General features: G+C 41.5%; 2 protein-coding genes and 1 long non-coding RNA gene across 5 annotated transcripts; 2 read left to right on the top strand and 1 right to left on the bottom strand.

The window, feature by feature from the left end:
* The first annotated feature begins 763 nt into the window (after window positions 1-763).
* Window positions 764-9,219, top strand: LOC124851206. Its single transcript, XR_007032289.1, has 3 exons — window positions 764-803; window positions 6,167-6,359; window positions 7,273-9,219. It is a non-coding gene; the product is annotated as an uncharacterized LOC124851206 (long non-coding RNA).
* A 130-nt stretch (window positions 9,220-9,349) lies between these two features.
* Window positions 9,350-17,254, bottom strand: stx7l (syntaxin 7-like). 3 transcript variants are annotated; one of them, XM_035144357.2, is made up of 11 exons: window positions 17,099-17,152; window positions 15,533-15,571; window positions 15,337-15,430; window positions 15,149-15,218; window positions 14,790-14,880; window positions 14,493-14,630; window positions 12,388-12,434; window positions 12,211-12,301; window positions 12,028-12,100; window positions 11,636-11,718; window positions 9,350-10,659 (listed from the first exon to the last, which is right to left on the bottom strand). In XM_035144357.2, exons 3-11 carry the CDS (start codon window positions 15,419-15,421, stop codon window positions 10,564-10,566), a joined length of 774 nt encoding a protein of 257 aa, XP_035000248.1. In that variant the 5' UTR covers window positions 15,422-15,430; window positions 15,533-15,571; window positions 17,099-17,152; the 3' UTR covers window positions 9,350-10,563. The 3 variants fall into 3 exon arrangements, with proteins under 3 accessions (XP_035000248.1, XP_035000247.1, XP_035000249.1); XM_035144356.2 differs by lacking the exon at window positions 15,533-15,571 and having other exon boundaries at window positions 17,099-17,254; XM_035144358.2 differs by lacking the exon at window positions 15,533-15,571 and having other exon boundaries at window positions 17,055-17,141.
* Window positions 17,255-18,436: 1,182 nt separating this feature from the next.
* LOC118099648 (protein LEG1 homolog) lies at window positions 18,437-21,609 on the top strand. Its single transcript, XM_035144353.2, has 8 exons — window positions 18,437-18,964; window positions 19,246-19,332; window positions 19,416-19,489; window positions 19,654-19,758; window positions 20,208-20,326; window positions 20,671-20,812; window positions 21,008-21,104; window positions 21,203-21,609. Exons 1-8 carry the CDS (start codon window positions 18,667-18,669, stop codon window positions 21,352-21,354), a joined length of 1,074 nt encoding a protein of 357 aa, XP_035000244.1. The 5' UTR covers window positions 18,437-18,666; the 3' UTR covers window positions 21,355-21,609.
* Window positions 21,610-21,625: the final 16 nt, after the last annotated feature.

The raw sequence follows: 21,625 nt of genomic DNA, 5'->3' as shown, positions 1-21,625 counted from the left end.
GGTTAACTCAACTAGGTTGAGAAATTTGAAAGAAAACAAACAGGATTCCTGAGCGGTGCGGTGTGGCGTGAGACTGCTGGACTGCAGCACAAAGAGAGGCCTGTTCCAGCGTACAGGAGCATTCCAGCTAACAGAACAGGCTCTGGGACACTGTTGACCTAAGCTACTTTAGAATGTTTGTGCAATAGCTTTTGACCACTTGATTAAAAATATCGTTTGATGCTGAAGCGGCCGTGTCCTAGCGAGGGGCAGTTCAGACTGGTCTGAGCAGAGCAACATGCTGTCGCATGAAGGAAGGGCTCTTATGAAGAGGTGAGCACCAACTGCTCACCTGGAACACTTAGCCACAGTCGAACCATTGAGGATGAACATCCATGCTGTCTGGCACTTACTTTAGTAATTATATAATGTCGCTTCTAACGAAAAATGTCATTTTAGATGGTAAGCTCACATTTTTAAGGAGAATGGAATAAAATCTCTTTTTCCATGGTGCATCTGTGTATAGCCTATTTGTATGGTTCATTCAGTCCCTCCCCCGTGTTATTGGTCAGAATATAATAACTAGTGGATTGATTCCCAAACAGAGAATATGGCTAATTTTAGGAATCACACATTTGTCGTTTTGAGTGAATTTGTGGAATGCCATGAAATAGGATTCAATCTGACTCTATTGACTTTATGCAAAGGTTGATGATGTGTCTCCCCTTCCTCCCAGATATGAGAGCTGCCATCTTGCACTGAGGACAGGAGGATGGAGCCACGGTATCGAGATCCCACTGATGCACATGCTCGACCAATCCTGAGTGAGTATCATGTTTCATTCACCCCATTTTTATACCATTAAATAAGTTATTAAAACCAAACTAACTGGAAAAACGACCACGTAAATATCAGAGGAATAAGACCCACCTAAAATGACAGAAACAATCTTTGAGATATTTGATATGTAAATTCACTTTTTAGTTTGGCCTATGTCCCATCCACTAACATGGGGGACAATTGAGGCTGAAACATTTTGGCTTCACTGAATCTAACTTGGGTGTAGACTGCCCAGTTAAATGGAAAAGACTAAAAGAGAATAAAATAACCGACATAAACTCGGTGTCATTCATCATGAGTGAACTGATAATTTGATAATGAAGACTTAAAAAACCATCATGTGGTGATGGTGTCAGTTGCTTTGACAAACTGGATAGAAACATGGGGCAATAAAAAGATTTCAGAGAGACTGATTAAAGTCTTTAATGATTTGCTGGATTGTTTCTTTTAAATGTTCATTAGGCTTCACAAAAGTCTAGTTCCAATATGCAGAGGCCTTAAGTTTTAAGAAATTTAGCTTGACGAGAAGTGAGATTTCAGATCCCAGATTCGCCAACAAAAGTTGTAGATCGTGGCGGAGAAGGTGACCTGCTCTCCTCTGCTTCAGCTAACGCCATGGAAATGCCCTTGAGCACATTTCTGTAACGTCCAAATTGGGCTGCCGGAGCTGCCCCCTGGATCAACAGTAAAGGACTGTGGTTGCAAGGGGCAGCAGCCAGGTATGAATGTGTGTAACTGTGTGTGTGTGTGTGTGAGTGAGTGAGTGAATTGGGGTGTTGATGAAAAGAGAGCGTGTGTGCTTGGCAAATATTCCCAGGATAAATTAAGGCAAAGAGCAAAAGTCTTTACTGAGATCTAAAAGGGAAAACATTTGATGTGGTGGCAGATTTGTGCCTTTGAGGGTCGGATTGAACCGGTCAGTAACACAGGCATGGATTTAGGTGAAGTCGTCTTTAGCTTGTTGTGTATCTTTGGTTGAGTAGAATCCGTCTGAACCTTCAAATAAAATCTGAACAAATAAAACAGTTTGAAGAAACTGCAACAGTTAATCTTGTCAAAGCAAGAGATGTCTTATCTTTTATAGCCTTTTCATCCAATCACTTATTTCTTTATTATTTCTTATATAAACATATCCTCCTCCAATCGTCTCATCTTATAATCGATGACTTTTTAAATCTTATTATAAACATCAATGTCATTTCTTTTCTAATAATTAAAGTTGATCAGTAATGTTAATGTAATCAAATTTTATCCAATTGCTAAATCTCATCGCATGGATAAGGCTAATTTAACTATCTAATTTAATTATCTAATACATTTACCTCCCACTCTTCTTAATGTTTTATGTTGTGTAATATCATTTCATCTCCTCATTAAAGTTTAAGTTAGCCCATATTTATGGTCATAAAATGTATTTAATTAAAAGTTATTTTCAGCCGATCCGTCTCATCTCCTTCGTGCCATTTTACATAGAATATTTCTGTCCCTTCTTCTTATGATGAACTTTATTCTAACGAAGGTCATCTTGTCTCATTTTACTTCAACACAGCTAATCTAACTTTAACTCCACCCCCTCGCACTTGTCTCATGTTGTTTTATATAATCTAATTGTTCCACTTAGTTCCCTCATGTAATTACCAACGTCTCGCAGTTTTGTCTGATTTTCATATTTTCCTTTTATCATGTCATATCATTAGTGACAGATCATCTCATCTTGTTGCATTTATCGGGATATAATGTGATATCATTTGGTACTAGTGTGATGCCAAATGCTTCAATTATTATCCTACAGTTCAAGTGGCAAATGAGATGGAAGAGATAATGGAGGGATGCATCTCCTCCATCTCATTTGTGATGGTCATTTTATCTCAGTTCAATCTGATAATCCGTTGTTTGGTTCCAGCCATCCATCCAACATGGACATTTCGAACACAAATCCCAGACAGTGAAATGGACACAGGCAGTCTGAGAATCCCCCCGGTGTGAAAACATGACGAACATATCACACAACAGCGAGAGGGCCTCCCTCCTTCACCCTTTCCCTCTCGTGAGCTCCCCGTCCACCTCCCCGCCTTCCTCTCCCCTCGCTCACACACTTCTCCTTCCTCTGTGTCTCTCACAGACGTGTGGTTATTCATATACGTGATGCGTTTGTGACAGCAAGCTGTGTTTACCGAGCAGCTTCCACCCCGGCCACCGCTGCCGCCCCACCCATCAACCCCTCTTAACCTCTGACCCGGACGGCCCCATCTGCCTCCTCAAATACTCGTCCACACGGTCTTCACACCTCTCGTTCTGTTAGCTCTGTCCGCTGCTGACGTCAAACTCCTTTCAGTGCAGCTGATTAACAGGTAGAATTTGCTCAGGGCCAGGATCTGTAAACAATGGGTCTGCAATCCTGCTGAGTTCCGGTAAGTCCGACACACTGAGATAAATAACTTAATAATCATAATAATAATAATCTCAACTTTAAAATCCAACTTTCTATGGATAAAATCTATCAACAAATCAAACTTTTAAAGGATTTTTTGAAACTAACAGATATAACCCATACTGCTGCAAACATATTAGGTCTTCCCACACCCAAACTCTCTGATCTCAACTGTGAGACCTTCACATGTCCCTTCCCCACTCAGCTCATAACGCTATCAGGACAAGGTCGATAAGATTGTTAAGGTTTATAAGATATCCTTGTTTGTTAAGGGTTTCTGGGTGTTGCTCCGCTAATAAAGTAATTATACTGATCTGTTTGCTATTGTGAATGTTATAATTTTTTATGGAAACCCACATTTCCATTACAACCAGTTTTTTCCCCAACTATTTTGGGTAATTCATATGGGAGCTTTTTTTATACATTTGCGTCAGCCATGGAATTGTATGATAAGATATGATAGTCTTTTACAGGTATTTGTCCCACGATGGGGAAATGTAGTGTTGCAGCAGCAAAGAGGGAATAGTTAAATACACACTCAGTAAAGGTGATGAGTAAAAAAGTACATTATAAACACAAGGAACTAACACAATAGAAATATGTACAATGTAAAGACAATCTAAACACTGTATGAAAATTTAATTGAAATTGTACAGATTGAAAACCTGAGTGAGATGTATATATATATAAAGTGCACGTGGTCGACTGGGAGCAGAGCTGATTGTACAGTCTAACAGCAGCAGGAGGGAATGACCATGGATGGGACTGGTTTTTCATAAGAGATGACAGCTTTGCCCTTGTTCTCCTCTCCCAGCACCTCTACTGGGTCAAAGGGTCGAGCTGGCCTCCCTAATGCCCAGTCTCTTCCTGTCAGCAGTTGAGATGCTGTAGTCACAATCTCCCCTGACTTTTAGACATAAATATTTCAGAGCTCTGCAATGATTCTTCACCATGCATGTGTGCATCGATAACTTCCAGATAATATCTTAAATTGCCACGCAGTCTCAGTGTACATGTAGCACAAAGCAGGTCATCTTTTTCTCTGACTTTTCCATTACATAACTCCATTTTAATGTTTGCCCTCAGCCAGCTCAGTCAAGCTTGTTCGACTGCACGCAGCTAGCACCGGGAAGGAAAACAAACACAGTTGATTTGTTCCCCTAATTGCCTAAAACGATGTAGTTTGGATGGAACATCGTGTAGCTAACTCTGCAGGCATGTTTTTCCCTTTTCGTCCAAATTCATCAAAAATGTGAGCAGTTCAACAGGAACCCAGAGACGAATTCCTTCAGCCCCACAATGACAAATGCCCACAATTTATTACCCACCATTATAGAAACGGAGAATCAAATGCCGAGCCCTGCACTTACCCAGAGGCTAATTCCTCTGGTCCCACCACGGTGAGGCCTCAGAGTTAAACACTCACCACTGCATAACAATAACAAGAGCAGAAGCTTGGAAAGGCCTTGCTACTAGTGTGCACACTGCGTTGTGTGTGTGTGTGTGTGTGTGCATGTGTGTGTGTATGTGTGGTCTGACCGATGCCCACATCCTTCCAGAGTAACAGCATGGCCACCTAGGAGACACACTTCCATTCCTCAATTACCTCCCTGCCTCCATCCTTCATTCCCACCATTGGCGAGGCGGTTGGAGGTTATGACGTCCATTGCGATGGACAAGGTCAACGTAGTTTGTCTTCCTGCATTTTTCCTCTTGGTTACATTGCCCCATACAAACCATCTCCTACATGTATAGGAGATGATTTGAGGTGAGCAAACCAGAATGGTATTTAAACTTGTTCATACAAGACGTAAATTAAAAAAGGTGGGCGGAGATGTTGGTGAGAGCCTCCTTTCCTCTCTCGTTGTTTCAAGGGATTTGACCAATAAATCAGATGTCTGACCCCAAAGGTCAGTTCAGAGATCCAACTACAAGTTTTAAACCATATGGCTCAACATTTATGAACAAAGAGTTTATGTAGGAGACTGTAATCAGTTTAAAGGAGAACTGAGATGGGAGCAAGGATATGACTTTTTTTTTAATGCACAGTGGGTGAGGTTCTTCACTGGAACGTACTCAGTTGGATTAAAATATAGTGGTATCCCTGTGATCATGGGCGTAGCTGTGGCTTGAGCTTTGGTAGAGACTTTTCTCATTGGACAACAAATATGAATAGTTGCTTTATGCGTGCGTGTGCTCTGAATTTTTCTATTTCATAAGCACCCAACGGGTTTCACAGACTCCATGAGTCAACTAATACACAATCAAAAGTCATCGCTGTGGACCAGTTGTTCATCGGTGGGTTTAGCAAGGTGACAGTGGCATCCACAGCAGATATGCAACAGGGGGCGCTGTTATTGACAAGTCGTAGTTGTTGAGATAATTGACTAAAATCAACACTGCGGAAATACTTAAGCAGGGGAGATAAAACAGTACAACAACATTACACCTACTTGATTGTGGTGCAGGATGGGAGCGCTTGAGAGAGGGCATGGCTTATGATCAGTGGAAATGGTGGAATGATGGGAGAAACATGGCGTGGAATGCAGCAGTGGCTCTAGAAACCATCTTTACTTAGTCCGTGCCAGTTATTTGTTTGTTTTCCTGCGCAGAGGTAGTAAACAGTTGCGTACAGGTGTACCCAAGGTTGGTTCAGTGTTTGAATTCTTACTTTGAAATGGCAGGTGAGTGCTGCGGTTTCCTCTGAGCGTGGAACATCCTGTCACATACCTGAGAGCTACTTCCTCTTCAGAAAAACATCAATATTTACCAGAATACACACAAACCTCTAAATCTGAAAACCCCCACCTGCTTATACCTGCCAACATGTTTCTCTGTTCTGGTGCCAGTTGTCATCCCACCGGTGCCAGCTGTACCTCATCTTTATTTATGACTTCTCTACATATTTCTTTTCAGAGAGAGTACACCACAGAGACGACGTTTTAACAGCAAACACGCTGCATTCCTCCTGCTGGTCCGCAGCTGGACTCCAAAATAAAGTTTACATTCCTGGGTAGCTGGGAGGAATGCTGCCCTCTGGGGTCCTGGATCAGGCCTGCGGATTACAAGTCAGGGACCACGGATGGAGACCGGGATGCTCACTTACAAGGTTTGAAGATGTCAACAATGCAAACTTTCATGATATCACCGTGTGCATTGATCTGACCTGCAGATTATATATATATATATATATTTTTTTTTAATCACAAATAGCTATTTTTTATAAGGTGGTGATGCATTTGGGATCATTTCAAGTTTCTTTGTCACCCATGCATAAGAAATATGGCTCTGCTAGGTTTGTAGATTTTCAGTTGCATATACAGTCTGATTAAATCTTAACAAAAAGTGTTATGAAAAGGCTCATTCTGCAGAAAGCAAAGAAAGGATACATTTAACAGAAAGATTTTGTCATGCTTGTTTATTTACCTGAACAACAATCACACAGGTATTTTTTTAAAGGATGAAATGACTGTTTCCCTAAAAGTGAAGCCAAAGTGCGTCGATCGCCATCTGGTGGCTGGCTGCAAATCCCGCCTCTCCCGTGTTAGCTGATGGGACATGGACCAAGCTAAAAAGTCGAAGTACATGTTAAATAAAGTGGCTGACGATTGGTCCAGTGCTTGTATCAGTGGGACCTCGCTACAGAGGCTCCGTCCACTGATCGCTACTGTGCAGACTCTGGCTTTAAAGATGGCAGCGTTTGTGTCCGTGATATTTTGGCTTCATTTCTGGATAGTGGGAGGAAGTGGAGACCATCTTTATATACAGTCTATGGTCAGTATAATGTCCTCTACAGTATTGAAGATATATCACTCAGCAAGGATTAGTAGGCCTTCATATTACATGTGGATTTAACATACTCCAAGGTAAATGCAGTTTCGTTTAATTAGAAAAATCCTGTGGGTTTTGGCTGGCTCACAAATGGGAGGGGGAGAGCAGAGTAAAACATAAAATGTACTTATGATGAGGACAAGGTCACTGCTATCTCAATCCCAGCTGAAAAAATAATGTTCTCTTTACAGCTATTACCACTCCACCTGGTGAGAATCATCACTGATCTGGATCCCAGAGCAGACAAAGGATTCACTGTCTGGCTCAAGGACACTTCTGCAGGATGTGCTGCTGAAGGGCATGAAACGGAGCAACAGCCACTTATAAGAAAAGTATGGACATTGGTCAAAGACCTGACTGGCTGTGATAAAAGGTATGATGCAGACTGATTCTATCATATAATATAAAATGAATGTATTTGTTTATATATTTAGTGGGGATTAAGGAAAATCTAGATGGGTATTGTAAAAAAAACAACTCCTAAAATATGCATAATATGTCAATTAAAAATAGTCCTGACAGACCATCAGAGAAAGAAAAAACAGGAGTAGCATTACACAGTGTTATATTATGGACTAGCTGGTGATGTAAGTAATTCTGTACTGCCCCCTGTTGGCAGAAATAAATCTGTCCTTAGATTTAATGCAAAAACAAATTTACATGATCATGATAGAGGCAAACATTTCAGGAGGTTTGAGTATCCATCTATCTAGGATCCGGGGTTTTAGCTTTTAGGAAATAAAGGTCAGGATATCTTGGCTTCTGCATCTTCTGCTTTGACCGTAATTAGGAAAGGTACTTTAAACATATATTAATAGGGAGGAATGGAAACCACATTTTGTTAACCCCCAATAATGACCCAACTAAAGGACCTGACTTTACTTGGTTTGTCCAGATACGTTATTTTTCCAATTCATCCTCATCCTAGCAGAATGAAATGCCTATGTACAGCCTCACCTGTGAGTCAAAATTCTGTCATTATTTGTGATTTTTCCACACCACCAGGCAAAAGGGCCTCTGTGCCTCAGACACGTTGAGCTTTTATAAAGGAGGAGGGTCATCAACATGCTCAGCCTTGGTTCTTGTTTGCTAGAATCATCGGTGGACCTGCGTTTTTCTTAAATAAGGCAGTAAAATAAATGTTGAGGAAAATTACATCAACTGAAAAACAACCTAATAACTCAGTGTGTGTCCGTCCACTTCAAACCAAACACACCCAGCTTCCCCTGCAGTAACTTTTCACCCGTTCAAACTTTCCTGTGCCTCCTTAGCTGTTACATTTCTGTTCGGAAGGAAAATCCTGCTCAGCTCTTTACAGCAACCTGCCACTTTGTGTGTGTAACCAGCCTAAAATATTCCCTGTCCTACTGACGCCCAGTTCAACCCGATCTCTGCCCGAGTGATGTATTTGCAACACGTTGTCCAAATCCTCCTCGTCTCGCACCCTGCCAAGGAAAGCTTCGCCTTCTGCGTCACGGCAGTCTGTTACTTCCACATCCAGCTCCAACTCCAACAGCGTCTGTTCCGACATATGCCTGAACTGCCCCCATGATCTCATCCTCTCATTGCTGCCTGGAATTTATTTCCTTCAGTCTAACGGGTAAACAAGGAGATGACACATGATGTGAGTGTTAACTCTTTTCAGACCAGATTTGATCTTTTCAAAACAATTTACAGAAAAGGTCTCCAGAGGTGTACCACAGGGCTCTGTTGTTGGTCCTCTGGTGTTATCTACTGGGGAACACCTTGTCCTGGTGCCAAAGAAGCTGAATTAAATGCGTCATGCTCAACAGAATTTTAGATGGTCAACAATGTTCCCTGATACTTTCTACTTAACTAACAGGCCTCATGTTCCCACTAAACCATTTGACCAGTGTATTAATAGCTAACATATAATCACATGCATCACATTACAACCTTCAAAAAAATTGTATAGACTGTAAACCATTGTTTATGTAGAGAATATGCTTCTTGGATTGAATTTTAAAGTGAGTGGATCTGGCAGCTTTTGAGATTCAGCATGTACTTAATCAAGAAAGGTTACACATATTTGATCTCCTCCATATGAACACTCGTGCTTTTACATCAGGGCTGAGAAGGTGATAAACACTTCGTTTCTTTCAAATGACATGAGTCTAAATAAATAAGAACCAAATGATATGTAAAGCAATGTGTCAGCAACCTGCCAGCCTGTCATTAATTTAACTAAAAATGACGCCAGTACCAAAGGAACAACGTAAAATAGTCTAAACTCAAAGAAGTGGCACGTTTTACGACTAAATACTTTTATTGAAGAATCATAACTATGTAAAAATTACAATTGGGTAAAAAGCACCCCTCTCATTTCAGATTCAGTACATTCAGGTCATTTATTAGACTAAATGTCAATATTTAAGACATCCATTATGTGATGATAATTTTACTTCTCGGTCAAACTGTTGTGGCACTTTTTACTTGTTGGTTTTGATTTATCTGTATAAATAATAAAATAGTTTATCCAGCACAGCTTTTCTGTGAGCATGCACACAGAGGTGTTTTCTCAGGAGCGCGTCTGATTGCTGTAGCTACAGCCGCACAAGCACGCCTGTGAGGTAACGCAGGGGTTTTAAATAAATCTAAGTGACCCTCTTGTCACCGTCTGCTGAGTGTAGTCGTCTGCGATAGGTTATTTGATTTATAAAAAAAACATTCTCCTTGATATATGCTTTGCATCTCTGAGCTACACACTTACAGTTGGTGTAGCCAAAGGAAACACACCACTTACCAACTCTTGCCATCTTGCCGGCTGATAGTGGAGTGCGACTTAAAGTAATAATCACAAGAACAGTATTTCTTCATTTAACATTAGAAAACAACATGAATTTGAACAGAAAATAACAATACATTTTCATTTATGATGAACTCATGTACACGAGATTTTGAAAAAAAAAGAAGAAAAAAAAAAGATTTGTCCCAGGCAGTAGGGTTAGGATAAGATAAATGTAGTTTACGTTTGTGTTTGTGCAAAAAATTTACATAGTGCACTTGATTCACAGTGAAACTTCAGAGAAACATGTAGCATTTGATATGTGGCATATTGCTGCAGAAATGTGGCATATTGATAGGAACAGATCTTGTAGGTTAAATACCTCGTACCTGCCTCCAGACACTCTGTGCTGCTTCACTGCACCCAGAAGCGTTTGTCTATACTGTACATTATTCAACATGTAGCTCAATGGAGATAATAAAAATTCTGTGTTTCACGGGACAAACGGGTGAGGATAAAAATCTTGACATTTACAGAAAATAATTAGTAAAATCAAACACAAACAATTCAATTAAAGCCAATTGTAACGATAAAGCTACCAGCGCTAGTTGTTTTTTTTACATTCCAAATAAAGACAGGTAGATTTAACAAAAAGAAGGGGTGAGAAATATGGGAGGCGCAGCAGTGACAGGACGATACTTCCTCCTTTGTCCGATTGAGGAGGAGGAGAAGCCTTTTATTTGCCGACGGCTCCCCAGATGATAAGTCCTACTATCACGGCAACTACAGCCAACACTACCACCAGGATGCAGATCTTCTTCCGTGAGCTCCTCTGTGGGAGTGAGGCACAAAAGTGTTTTTAGCAAAGCAACATAAAGATGAACGAATTTAGTTTCACTCAAGCAAGCTGACATTTTTGAAGTGACTCAAACATAGCGTGACTTTTTATATTGCCTCTTTATTCAATCTTGTTTTAATAAGCAAACTAAATAAAAACTTGGTTACACAATGAGTCCACGTGCAGGCTGCAGTTAGTCATGTATCCACACATGCTGCGACCTCAGACTTAATTTCTTCCTTTAGCTAGTTCCAAACTAACTTCTCTGACATTTAAACATTTATGCTACATCCACACCACTACGTATTATTTTGAAAACTCTGCTACGGATATGCCTGGAGTCCAAACACTACTCCGGAGTCTTGGAGCCGTTATAACGAAGAAGTTTGGAAACGTTGCTGACCCCAATTTAGTTTGAAAATTCCAGGTTTGAGGGCCCGGTCACATGTTTAAGTTGCAAAAATTCACCTCCCATTCAATTCCAATCTGTGCGAGCGAGGCGTCGAATAAAACATTCGCTTCCTGTGGCCGAGACAAATCGGCTATAATAGCTTCATCTTCACCTTCGTCTGGAAGGGAAGAAGCTGAGAAGTTTGACAATGATGACGTAGACACTCGCAACCACTTTCTGATTAGGTCTTTTCTGTCACTACGTTGCCTTCGCTGATTGGTCAGGCTCTTATCACATGACCCTCCTCCGGAAGGACACAACAAGCATTAGCCACGGCTACAAGTGCAGAACACAACATGGATAATATGACCATGGGGCCAAAATGCTTGTGTGGAAAAAGGCGTTTCATTTTAGTTTGGAAACGCCTTTTTCAAACAAAAATTTTGTAATGTGTGGATGAAGCCTTAAATGCCTGTCCGCTCTTTTCCTCCGTTTTTCTTTCAATCCTGTCTTTTTTCTATCTGTCTTTACTCTCTTCTATTATTTCTCTTGTTCTGGCTCCGGCGTCACATGACTCACCTGGTATTGTGCAGCCCGTGCTAACTGCTGGGTGGCGCTCTGGACATTCACATCGGCACTCTCCACATTGGCCTCTATACTGTCTGCAGAGCGCACAGGAGATATGCACAGTTTAACATGCAGCTGGTGGGCGATTTCCTTTATTATGTACAGATGAATGTGGCATGGTGCAACATGTGTAATGCATACATGGTGTAAGGCCATTATAAACACAATAGATGCAAATATGTGGTCCAGAAAAAGAAACCTACATGTATACACCGGAAAAATATGACCCCAGAAATATTATGAGGTTCTTACCATCCGTAGGTTGATTTTTCATTGTAAAAGTGGTATTATAGGAAGAACAGACCAGGTAATGTACAGTATATGTGCAGGTGACGGCCGCTCACCTATCATGTCTCCCTGCTCATGCACCATCATCCCCAGGTCCTTGAAGATGTCATTGATATCTGTGATGTCAGACTAAACCAAGAAGCACAGAGACAGTTAATGCTCACGTGAACCAACATGTGTTCATGTATCAGAGTTTTACGCGGCAGTGCAGTTGTAGACATTTTAATCCTCGTCTGTACCTCCAGCTGCCTGATGGACGTCTCTCTCTCTTGGATCAGCCTCAGGTCGTCTTCGGTGATGGCCTCGGCCTGAGCTTGCACCTGGGTTTCACTGCAGGGAACAAATATAGATGCAATAAGAATACAAATATTTATTAATGATAACTAAATAATAATAATCAGAATCAGGAGACTGACTTTGAGAATGCAGCCACATTTCCGAAGCTGTCGTCAGGCTGGCCTCCCTGTTGAAGGAAGGTACAGGGTGTTATCATTATGACCATTATTCCTCCCAGCCATGTTCCTCACCCACATTTAGAGCAGTACGGAACTGTTCCTGCTCCTCAGTATGAAAACAGCAGATACACACACTTTTCTGTGCACTGGGATAATTGGTGAGGGAACGGAACAGAGTTGCCAAGCAAGCTGCCTCCCCCCCCGGGGGAACAGGTTTCTAAAACCGTCACAAATAAAAACCGTCCGAGCGAGGCGACAGCTTCTTGTGAAACTGTGCTTCGAAACTTTTCAGTTCAAGTAAATTTGAATAAATTACCTGCTGACACCTGTTTAAGGCAGAAATGTAGAACAATTGGAAACATTTATGAGAGTCTAACAAAAACACAAGCTCAGTAGCACCTCACATATGATGTTCGGTATTATTTGGACTTCCTGCACTGAGATACAGTGATTTCAAAAGAAAAGGACCCTGAAGTGTTTCATTGTTTGTAGAACATTACACTTAAATTCAGAATAGATGGCACTAGTGTTTTTTCAATGATGAAACCATAACCAATCAGTCCGATCCATAACAGCAGTTACTTCTCATCCAAGATTGATAATAATAATAATCCATCATCATTGTTATTGTACATCTGAAATTACTAAATTTAACTTACATGACAGTAATAACCAAAATGGAACAAAAAGAGAGCAAAAGAAAAGAGGGATATAAAACAAATCTAAGTAAAAGGAGAGATTAATAGTTGGATAACAAAGTGTATTAGTTTTGGCTGAGGGAGAATCCTCAAGTAAAGAGTGGGTTATTTTGTTTTGCTTTTTATTTCTGTACAATATTTGTCTCTTCAAATCGCTCATCAAACAGTTTGGCAAAGTTTTTTAATCCTGTGATTTACCGACTCCATTTTGTAGATTTCTCCAGTCGTGATTTTCTATTTACTAACTTGAGGTGCTTCTGGTTTCAGCCAGATTTCTGTGAAGTGTCGCTGCACATCGGGAGACGGAGCACACATTTAGAAATGCATGACTCATTCCTATTAACTGATATGAGACAATACAAATTATAAACTCGCAGGACATTTCGATCTGTACAGTGACATGAGAAACGTTTGAAATTGCAGCCTGTGCAATCTTCTATAAAAGGCTGTTTCTTTTTTCTTATCTGCTGGCAGGTATGCAGACACTGATATCTGCACTGAGTCCAGATAAGTTCTTTTCTATGATTGGTTGGCTGCATCAAGGAGGAAAATCTTGGTAGCAGTGAGTCACAAAGTCTGAGAGAGAAACGCCAGCTTTCTACTGTCTGACACATTTACAAAAAGTATTTTTGTGCTTGACGTAGATGTTGCATCATTGAGTATATCACAATGTGAGGTGTGCAGCCATTAGGTGTTGGATGTGCACACTATCCAGCCTCTTTTGCCAGGGTCTTGCATTCCACCTCAAGCCAGAAATACACTTGCAGGACAGTTTCATCAATTTGAATCATCATCCCTACATTTGGGATTCTATTGGTTGGGGAATAATTTTGACAGACTTGGTGCATAAAAAAAATCCAAGAGGAGAAATCTGAGAGCAGACGTTTCACACGTACACAGATGCAGGAGAAGAGCTGAAGCTGGAGAAAAGGGAATCTGAGCGCAAGCGCACAGTTGGAGCACAAGCAGAGCAAAATCTGAACGTGGAATCAATAAGTAATGCCCTCAAACTGAAAGACGCTCTTGAATAAAGATAAGAAAAAACCTCATCGAATTGAACTTCTGGATTACCATTGTGTGAATAACAAAACGTGGTGAAACTGGTGGTCACGTGCACCTACCGTTCATGCATCTTGCGGACATGTACTGTTAATTTCTCAGGACGTAAACACTTGAAGCGCCAAACACACACGCAGGATACGCAAGGCAGCCATGATGTGTATGCATAGTGTAAAGAAAGGACATCCCTTGGCCTGATGCTGTGATATGAAAGGGCATAAACCCGTCTTTGGCATAGTTTCTATGATCTGACTGTTTTCAGTGTTTTCTGTGTTCTGTGCCCTTGTGACATTGTAGCAGATTACTCACCGACACCCTGGAGCTGGCTCGGACTCTGGCCACAAAGTCTCGTTCTTTGTCAGCCGCCCGCCGCTGGGTCTTTTGGAAGCTATTTAAGGCGGCGGAGAAGTCGTTCAACAGGCGCTCTCTCTGTATTTTTCTCTGCCGCTAAGAGACACACACAGAAACACATTACCAGAGTGACCACAGAGTTAACGTCTGTGTCCTTCAATTAATCTCGTGTGGTAGTAACTAGAAGAAAAAAAAAAAGGGGGCATTATGACTTTAAGCAGCTGTTGAGAAAGAGGTTATTGAAGATTTCCGTACTTGATCGGGGCCAACGGGACGTGCACTGAAGACTTTGATCAGTCGGTCAGTCTCCTTGGCGAGCTGGTTGCCCTGCTGCTGTTTCTGTTGCCTGGTGACGGGAGAAGAAAATCACGTCGGGGGTCATTTTAATTTGGTCGAAACACCGACAGACTATAGAGATTATTTGGAGGACCGATTTTTCTGATGTTGAAAGTGTTGAGCAGTTTTCATATCAGGCTGCTCGAACAGCCAATATCACCAACAATCACTTGACTACTATGAGCCAGACATGGTTTAAAATTCTCAGTTTTTGCAACCAGTCTTTGTGCTGGTTACACGATAACGGATAACCCACAACCCCGGCCACTGTAACTCACAATGTGTGTCGTAGCTGGCCGCTGTCCTGCTCCGTTTCCAGGAGAGACACTGCCCTCTGCAGCTCGGAGGCTGGTCAGGAGGAAAGAGAGCACATGTTCGATTATCTACTGACGTGTCGCCATGTTTATACCATGATTTGCAAACTGGAATCAGCAAAGTGTGTGCGTGTTAGTGTTAGTGTTATTACTCAGCAGTGTGATCTTCTGTATGTTAGCGCTGATGTCGTTAACTAAGGCGGTGAGCTCCTCTGGGGTCCCCGCCTGGTAGGCCATGACGAAGAGCTGTGAGGACACAATGACGACACATGGACAACTTCATTCACTGATTATCATAGTTACTGCAGTGGCTTAATCTAAATAGTGTCTTCTTGGTGTATCTGGTACCAGGGATGCTGGGAGTCAGGTTGATGATGCTGAGAGAACCTTGATGGAATGACATCATACTGTATTTAATGCAGTGCAGCAGTGCAACATGTGTGATTTTTGTATTAATTTGAAAGGCCAACATTTCATAACAATTTCATTTTACACAAGAAGTCTCTCTTGAAAAAAAAAGAATGAAAATCTCAATGACACTGCCTGATTAAATAAAGATTATATTAATAATTTGCATGAAACAGCTGTTACATCAGCATTTTAGTGGCTATGCTTCCATAGATGGCTGTAAGGAGGCAATAAAGCCGCAACATATAAAAAAAGTCCTGATGTAGTTCATGTATGTCTAGAGCCTAGACTTTTCTGGTAAAAAATCAGGATGCTGTGATTTGCTGCCATGACCATCCAAAACAATGCAGGGCAATAAGACAGTGTATTTGAAACAGTTAAAGAAGATTTACCTTATTACCTAAAAGCAAACCATTCAAAATACGACCCCAGTGTAAACATACTTTGATCTGAAGGCTGAAAGATCAACCAGACACCAGGTGAAACAGGCTGAACAAGGAGTTTGTCCGTTTTAAGCCGCCCACAGTTTGTGATCCATTGTCTCAAGGTGCACTGCATCTCATTTATTATGCAAAGAGTAAAATGTAGGTCAACAGGGTTGGGTCATGCAGACTTCCTTAGCTGTTGAATACGGTATAATCAGGGTCATTTTAAACATGACTGCAGTAGACTAACTGCAGGAATGAGGACAAAATTGTATTTTTATAATATAATTGGAATTGGTAATTTAGTTTAGTTCAGTTTAGTGTACTTCTAACGTTTTTTTAAAAGTTATAATACAATTTGTAGATTATTGTGTGAAAATCAGCAGCATAAGAAGTAGAACAATAAAAAAAACCATGATATTCAGTGACATTAACATACGAAATAATCAAAAATACAAAATGTACCAGATTTGAACTAATGTGATTACGTCACAGTCAACTAGACTTCCCTGACATACGAGTTTTGTGCTTTTTGGCCGCGTCAAGCTACCGTACCGTAACATCGCTAATAGACGCGCATCGAAAAACTCGAGCGGAAGCTGGTTTGAAACTACGGGAGTTTTCTGCTAAGAATCTGTCAGACTGAGGCTAAACAAACGTGTCAATGGCACAAGAGGGTTATAATCATTATTATTTCCAATAATATATATATAAATCATTGATTTATCGATGATTTCCACTCCGATCGCCTCCCAGTCTGCAAACGTGTCCCTTTACTACACAAGCGAGGACAATGCGGAAATCACAGGAGTTTACAGTGACAAGAGAAATGATCTTTGTCACGTTGATCAGAGATAAGGTCGCATTTCATGGATTCATTCCACTGACAGACTCCGACATGCATCAGCCACCAAGTCACACTCAAAGACGCAGCTCATTTCCAACGTTTTCTATCAGCGCAAATTATTTTCCTCTCTCTGTTCCTGGATATGAAACCGTATCATGAGTAACACGCGACAGTATCAATGTCAACATACGTGTCGATCTGTGTGTAGAGGTTCGGAGTTTTGGGCCGTTTTACCTTTCTCTTGACTTTCTGCAGCGCTGGGGTGTTTGTTTCCGGATTTTCTGCCACTCCCACGGTCACATGACGTCTGCAGCACATGAAGATCACACTTTCATATGCGGTCTATGAGGTCACACCAAGAATTAACCATTTACTTTAAAGAGACATTCAGTCAAGAAATCAAACTCTTTTTATGTCTTGTGTATCTGAAAACTATTTAAAAACGATTACAAAACACAAAAATAACTTAAAACAAACGTTAAGACAAGAAATCTAACTTTTATTATGTCTTCTGTATCTGTGTATGATCTGTGATCACTGATCTGATCTATATCGTAAAGTAATTTACTGTAACTCAACAACACATGGAAAGTTTTTACCAAACTTAGTGTGACTACTACGCACACTGCATTTGATTGAGTTTTTTTTTTTTCACGAGAACAGAAAACCATCCCATTAATTCCGATTTTCTTTTTTTTTTCACAGGTGAATGCAATCTGCATTTTATCTTATGTTGGAACATTAAGATGTAAAAATGTAATTGTGAAATTTATCATTTATCATTAAAAAAGAGTTGGAGACTCTTCTTTTGTGCATGGAAAGAAATTTCCAGTGTTGTTGGTGCATGTTTTGACAGACCTAGACTTGGACCTCAGGTTTTCTAAAATCTTCACTACAGCCATGTATACGAATAAACTTTTACAACAATGTTCAGGTTTCAGCATGTTTTTAAAGTCGCAGATTTGACCTCTGCGGTGTCCTGGGTGATATGTGTGTGTGTATCATTCCGAGGATCAGGTGGGTTCAACGACTCCGGCGTTAGTTTGCAGACCAAAAGTCAGAAATACACGTGTTACGATTGGTTAAAAACAGTTGGTCAAACAAAATGCAAAACCAATGCTAACCAGCCACAGATACGGGAGCTCGTATGGCTCGGAACAGATGAGCTTCTGTGCTGGAACTATAGATAAAAGTCACGTGGAACTTGTGTTATCTAAGCTGAGTGAACTCGTGGAACCTAATAAGTTCATGTGAATGTGTCCAATTTACTGATCTACTCAGCACAAAGCAACATTATCAACAATATTTATTATAAGACAAACTGTCAACCAAAAGAGAAGGATAATGTTATCTTGATTATACAACATGAATCACAATTAAAGCCTCTGTCCTTTTGCTGATCACCTCTCAATTTAAATGCAATTTTTGATTTGTGAGTTGATAACGTAAGATGTGACAAAACCTCCATTAAACTTATCAAGACCTGGTGATAGCTCTTCCTTCAGCTTCACATCATATTGGTCCTTTTCTCTTTGTATTGGTATGTTTACAATGGGGACCTTTTGTTTCCAAGTATTTTTTAAAGTATTGAGCTTTAGGTCTTATCTGAGTGTGAGAGTCCAGTGAACCACATGTCACATGGGCGTGTGTGTGTGTGTGTGTGTGTCTGTTTGTTGTCCTGCATAGGTCAAATAAACTGAGTGCTGACGTAGAGTATAAAAGCTGTGCATCTATTTGTCGACTCTCACTCCAGAGTACTAGCTCTTGACCCCATCCCTCTCTGCGCCGGCCCTTCCTCAGTCATGCAGCGTCTGACGGCCCTCGGCCTCCTCCTGGCATGCGCCGCGTCCCTCGGCAGCTCTGCCGTCATCTTGGAAAATGGCATGCCCATCCTGTGGGCGCACACGGCCGGCCAACTCACAGACCTGCCGATCGAGAATGGCGTCCTGACCCCTGACCCCTGGCACTATCTTCACCGTATGAGCCTTTATCGGCTGCTGATTGCTGCTACAGACCCATTTATGGGATGCATGGGCACAAACGCTACAGACAGTCCTATTTGGGGACTGCCACTGCAGCTTGGATGGATGCTAACGTCAGGTAAGCTGAAAGTTATGTTCTTTCTTTCAAAGAAAAATACAATAATCCTTCCCTGTAAAGTTAAGAAAGAAAAGTTGACTATAGAATTTGTCTACTTTTCCAAAATGACCACCAGTGTCTGTTAAGAACTTTCTAGATGTCAGAACTCAGCAATGATCTTTGACCCCTACGATTGTTGAAAATGTTTGTATTTGCCGAAGTGTGTGTGAAACGTAATGTCATAACACCAGCCCTCAAAGAATCCAGAGTCAAACTGATGATGTAATGCCGTGTGTCCGTAGGGCGTCTGGCAGACCCGACCGGCGCTTCAACCTGCGGCCTGCAAACAGGAGATACCATGTGCATCTCTACTCAGAGTTGGTGGGCCTGTAAGTGTAACACACACTCTCTCACACACAAACACACACACACACACACAGCGAACACAAACTACCTCTTTGCTTCTCTCCAGGTCAGAACTACTTTGTCTCAACACTGCCCTTCCTCTCTGCTGCACAGCAAGGCCTCATGGGACCTGAACTTCAGGTACTCGTGCACATCTCAAACACAAAGTGAGACAGTTGAAGTCAACAACATAAAAAGCTGCACTCATGGGATATCTGCTGTTATTTCTATGTCCTCACATGTATATGAACATGGTTTAATGACGAGGAGAATGATTTTTTTAACCATTTAACTCTGGTCAATAGGTCAAGATGCAGATTCCTGCGGGGGTCGAGGACCTTTGCACCACCTATGCCGACTGTTCAGCTCGCTTCCCTGAGGTCATGCCTAAGTGGGATGCCTTTTTCCAGGTATATGAAGTGCACTGCAGCGGGTTTGAATTTTGAAATGAGGGGCAGGGGGGGGGGGCTGCTTCAGTGTCACGTGTGGTCTTTTATTTCAAAGGCAACAAACTTTGACTCAGTATTTCAAACGTTCAAACTCAGCAGTGCAAAAACAAATAGACCACTGCTTCAATCCATTTCCAAGCAGGCAAGCAATATCGATGTCTGAGTTCAGTCCACACAACAAATCCAAATTCAGCTCCGTTTAATCTAGTTTCACTGAAAGTAACACACACACACACACACACACGCACACAAATATGCTACAAATGCATCTAAAAGGCAGAGTGGGTCTAAAAGTCAGGTTGTCTCAGCTTCTGCATTTTCCTCTGTTTCAACCTGTCTCTTCTGTGTCCCTAAACTTTATGATGGATTTGTACTTGTGCACCATTGTGACTCTCTGTGTGTGTCTGAAGGGTCTCAAGGCTGCGTCTGAGTCTGCTCTGCCCGACGTTGAGAAGAAAGACGCTCTGCTCGGTCTCTACTGGGCTGCCCAAATGGCTTCAACTCATGCCTCTGCAGTTTGTAGTTCCAGGTAAATCAAGCAGTCATCCATCTTTCCATCCGTCCGTCCATTTGTCCATTCATCCATCCATCCATCCGTTTGTCCGTCCGTCCATACAACGATCCATCTATCTGTCAATCTGTCTGTCAGCACTTTTATTTTATTTTTTTACTCGTATCTTAATGTTGTGTGGATGTTTTAACCTCAGTCCATACCACTCTGGGCATCTTTGTGTTCTCACGAAGACAACAAGTGTTTCTAAGTCAAGACAATGACAGACAATGTTATGAATTTTCTCATCTATCCCTCAGTCAGAAGAGGAATCATTTCTTTAACATCTCTTATGTTGACCTCCTGTTCTCTCCCTCCTTCAGGGAGAGCCACTACTCCTCCACGGAGGTGTATTTTGCTAAGTGCTGGCTCAACTCAGCAGAGTACGTATCAGCGGCATATTTCCAGTCCAATTTGGACAAATCTGCGATGTTCATGAACCCTCTGCCAGGTCGAATTTTACAGGTACAAACTTCCAACGTATTCCACCCATTGATTTCCAAACCATTTCTTACAGCTTGTATAATTGTATTACATTTGTTGTCTTCCCTGTCGTGTGTGTGTGTGTGTGTGTGTGTGTGTGTGTGTGTGTGTGTGTGTGTGTGTGTGTGTGTGTGTGTGTGTGTGTGTGTGTGTGTGTGTGTGTGTGTGTGTGTGTAGGAGAACGACGTTGCACCTAACATCCCTGATCTGTCTTACGAGGAGAACCACACACTGTCTGTGTTCTCCTGGATGCAGAACATCAACAATCTTCTCGGTGGGGTGGACACACACACACACGTATCATTACATTTGTTTTTTAAATTGTTTTTTGTGTGAGCTTTGAAAGATGCTCATGCTGGTGTTGTCTGCCAGGTGGTACACTGGTGCGCATGTGGGGAAAGGCCATGTGCTCGATGACCACAAGAGAGAGAGGCAAAGAGATGCTGGAGCAGCTCCTCCTGAATCCCACCTACGCCACCACCTCCTTCCTGTCCATCGTCACCGGGATGGCGACCGGCTGCTGAGACAAACCCACCAACAGAGACAGAGAGAAAACCCCAGTTACACACACGAGTCAATACTTTCCCACAATGTGGAAGTTATAGACGTGCTAAAATAAATCTGAAGTCATGCATATAGGTGGATTGTATTGATTGCTGTAAAACTCAGACAAGACAACATGTAATACAAAAAGACACAACTGGCATTAAGCTGTAAAGCAGGTATTCCTCAGTCTGTATTGCATGTTCACGTCATGTCCCAGTAAATCATCAACAATCCCTTACTTTTACTGTC

The sequence above is a fragment of the Hippoglossus stenolepis genome, chromosome 20, assembly GCF_022539355.2.
Source record: "Hippoglossus stenolepis isolate QCI-W04-F060 chromosome 20, HSTE1.2, whole genome shotgun sequence".
In the NCBI taxonomy this organism is placed as follows: Eukaryota; Metazoa; Chordata; class Actinopteri; order Pleuronectiformes; family Pleuronectidae; genus Hippoglossus; species Hippoglossus stenolepis.
Note: the sequence above shows the minus strand (reverse complement) of the source record. Positions and strands in the feature narration are given on the sequence as shown.

What these genes read in the sequence shown, in the direction of transcription:
- LOC118099648 (XM_035144353.2), top strand. Translation starts at nt 18,667, where the DNA reads ATGCAGCGTCTGACGGCCCTCGGCCTCCTCCTGGCATGCGCCGCGTCC. An exon ending in AGTGGGATGCCTTTTTCCAG is followed by an intron (nt 19,759 to 20,207) that starts GTATATGAAGTG and finishes GTGTGTCTGAAG; the next exon opens with GGTCTCAAGGCTGCGTCTGA. An exon ending in GAACATCAACAATCTTCTCG is followed by an intron (nt 21,105 to 21,202) that starts GTGGGGTGGACA and finishes GTTGTCTGCCAG; the next exon opens with GTGGTACACTGGTGCGCATG.
- stx7l (XM_035144356.2), bottom strand. Translation starts at nt 17,182, where the DNA reads ATGTGCTGCAGACGTCATGTGACCGTGGGAGTGGCAGAAAATCCGGAA. An exon ending in AATGTGGCTGCATTCTCAAA is followed by an intron (nt 12,302 to 12,387) that starts GTCAGTCTCCTG and finishes TGTTCCCTGCAG; the next exon opens with TGAAACCCAGGTGCAAGCTC. An exon ending in TGAGCAGGGAGACATGATAG is followed by an intron (nt 11,719 to 12,027) that starts GTGAGCGGCCGT and finishes TGCGCTCTGCAG; the next exon opens with ACAGTATAGAGGCCAATGTG.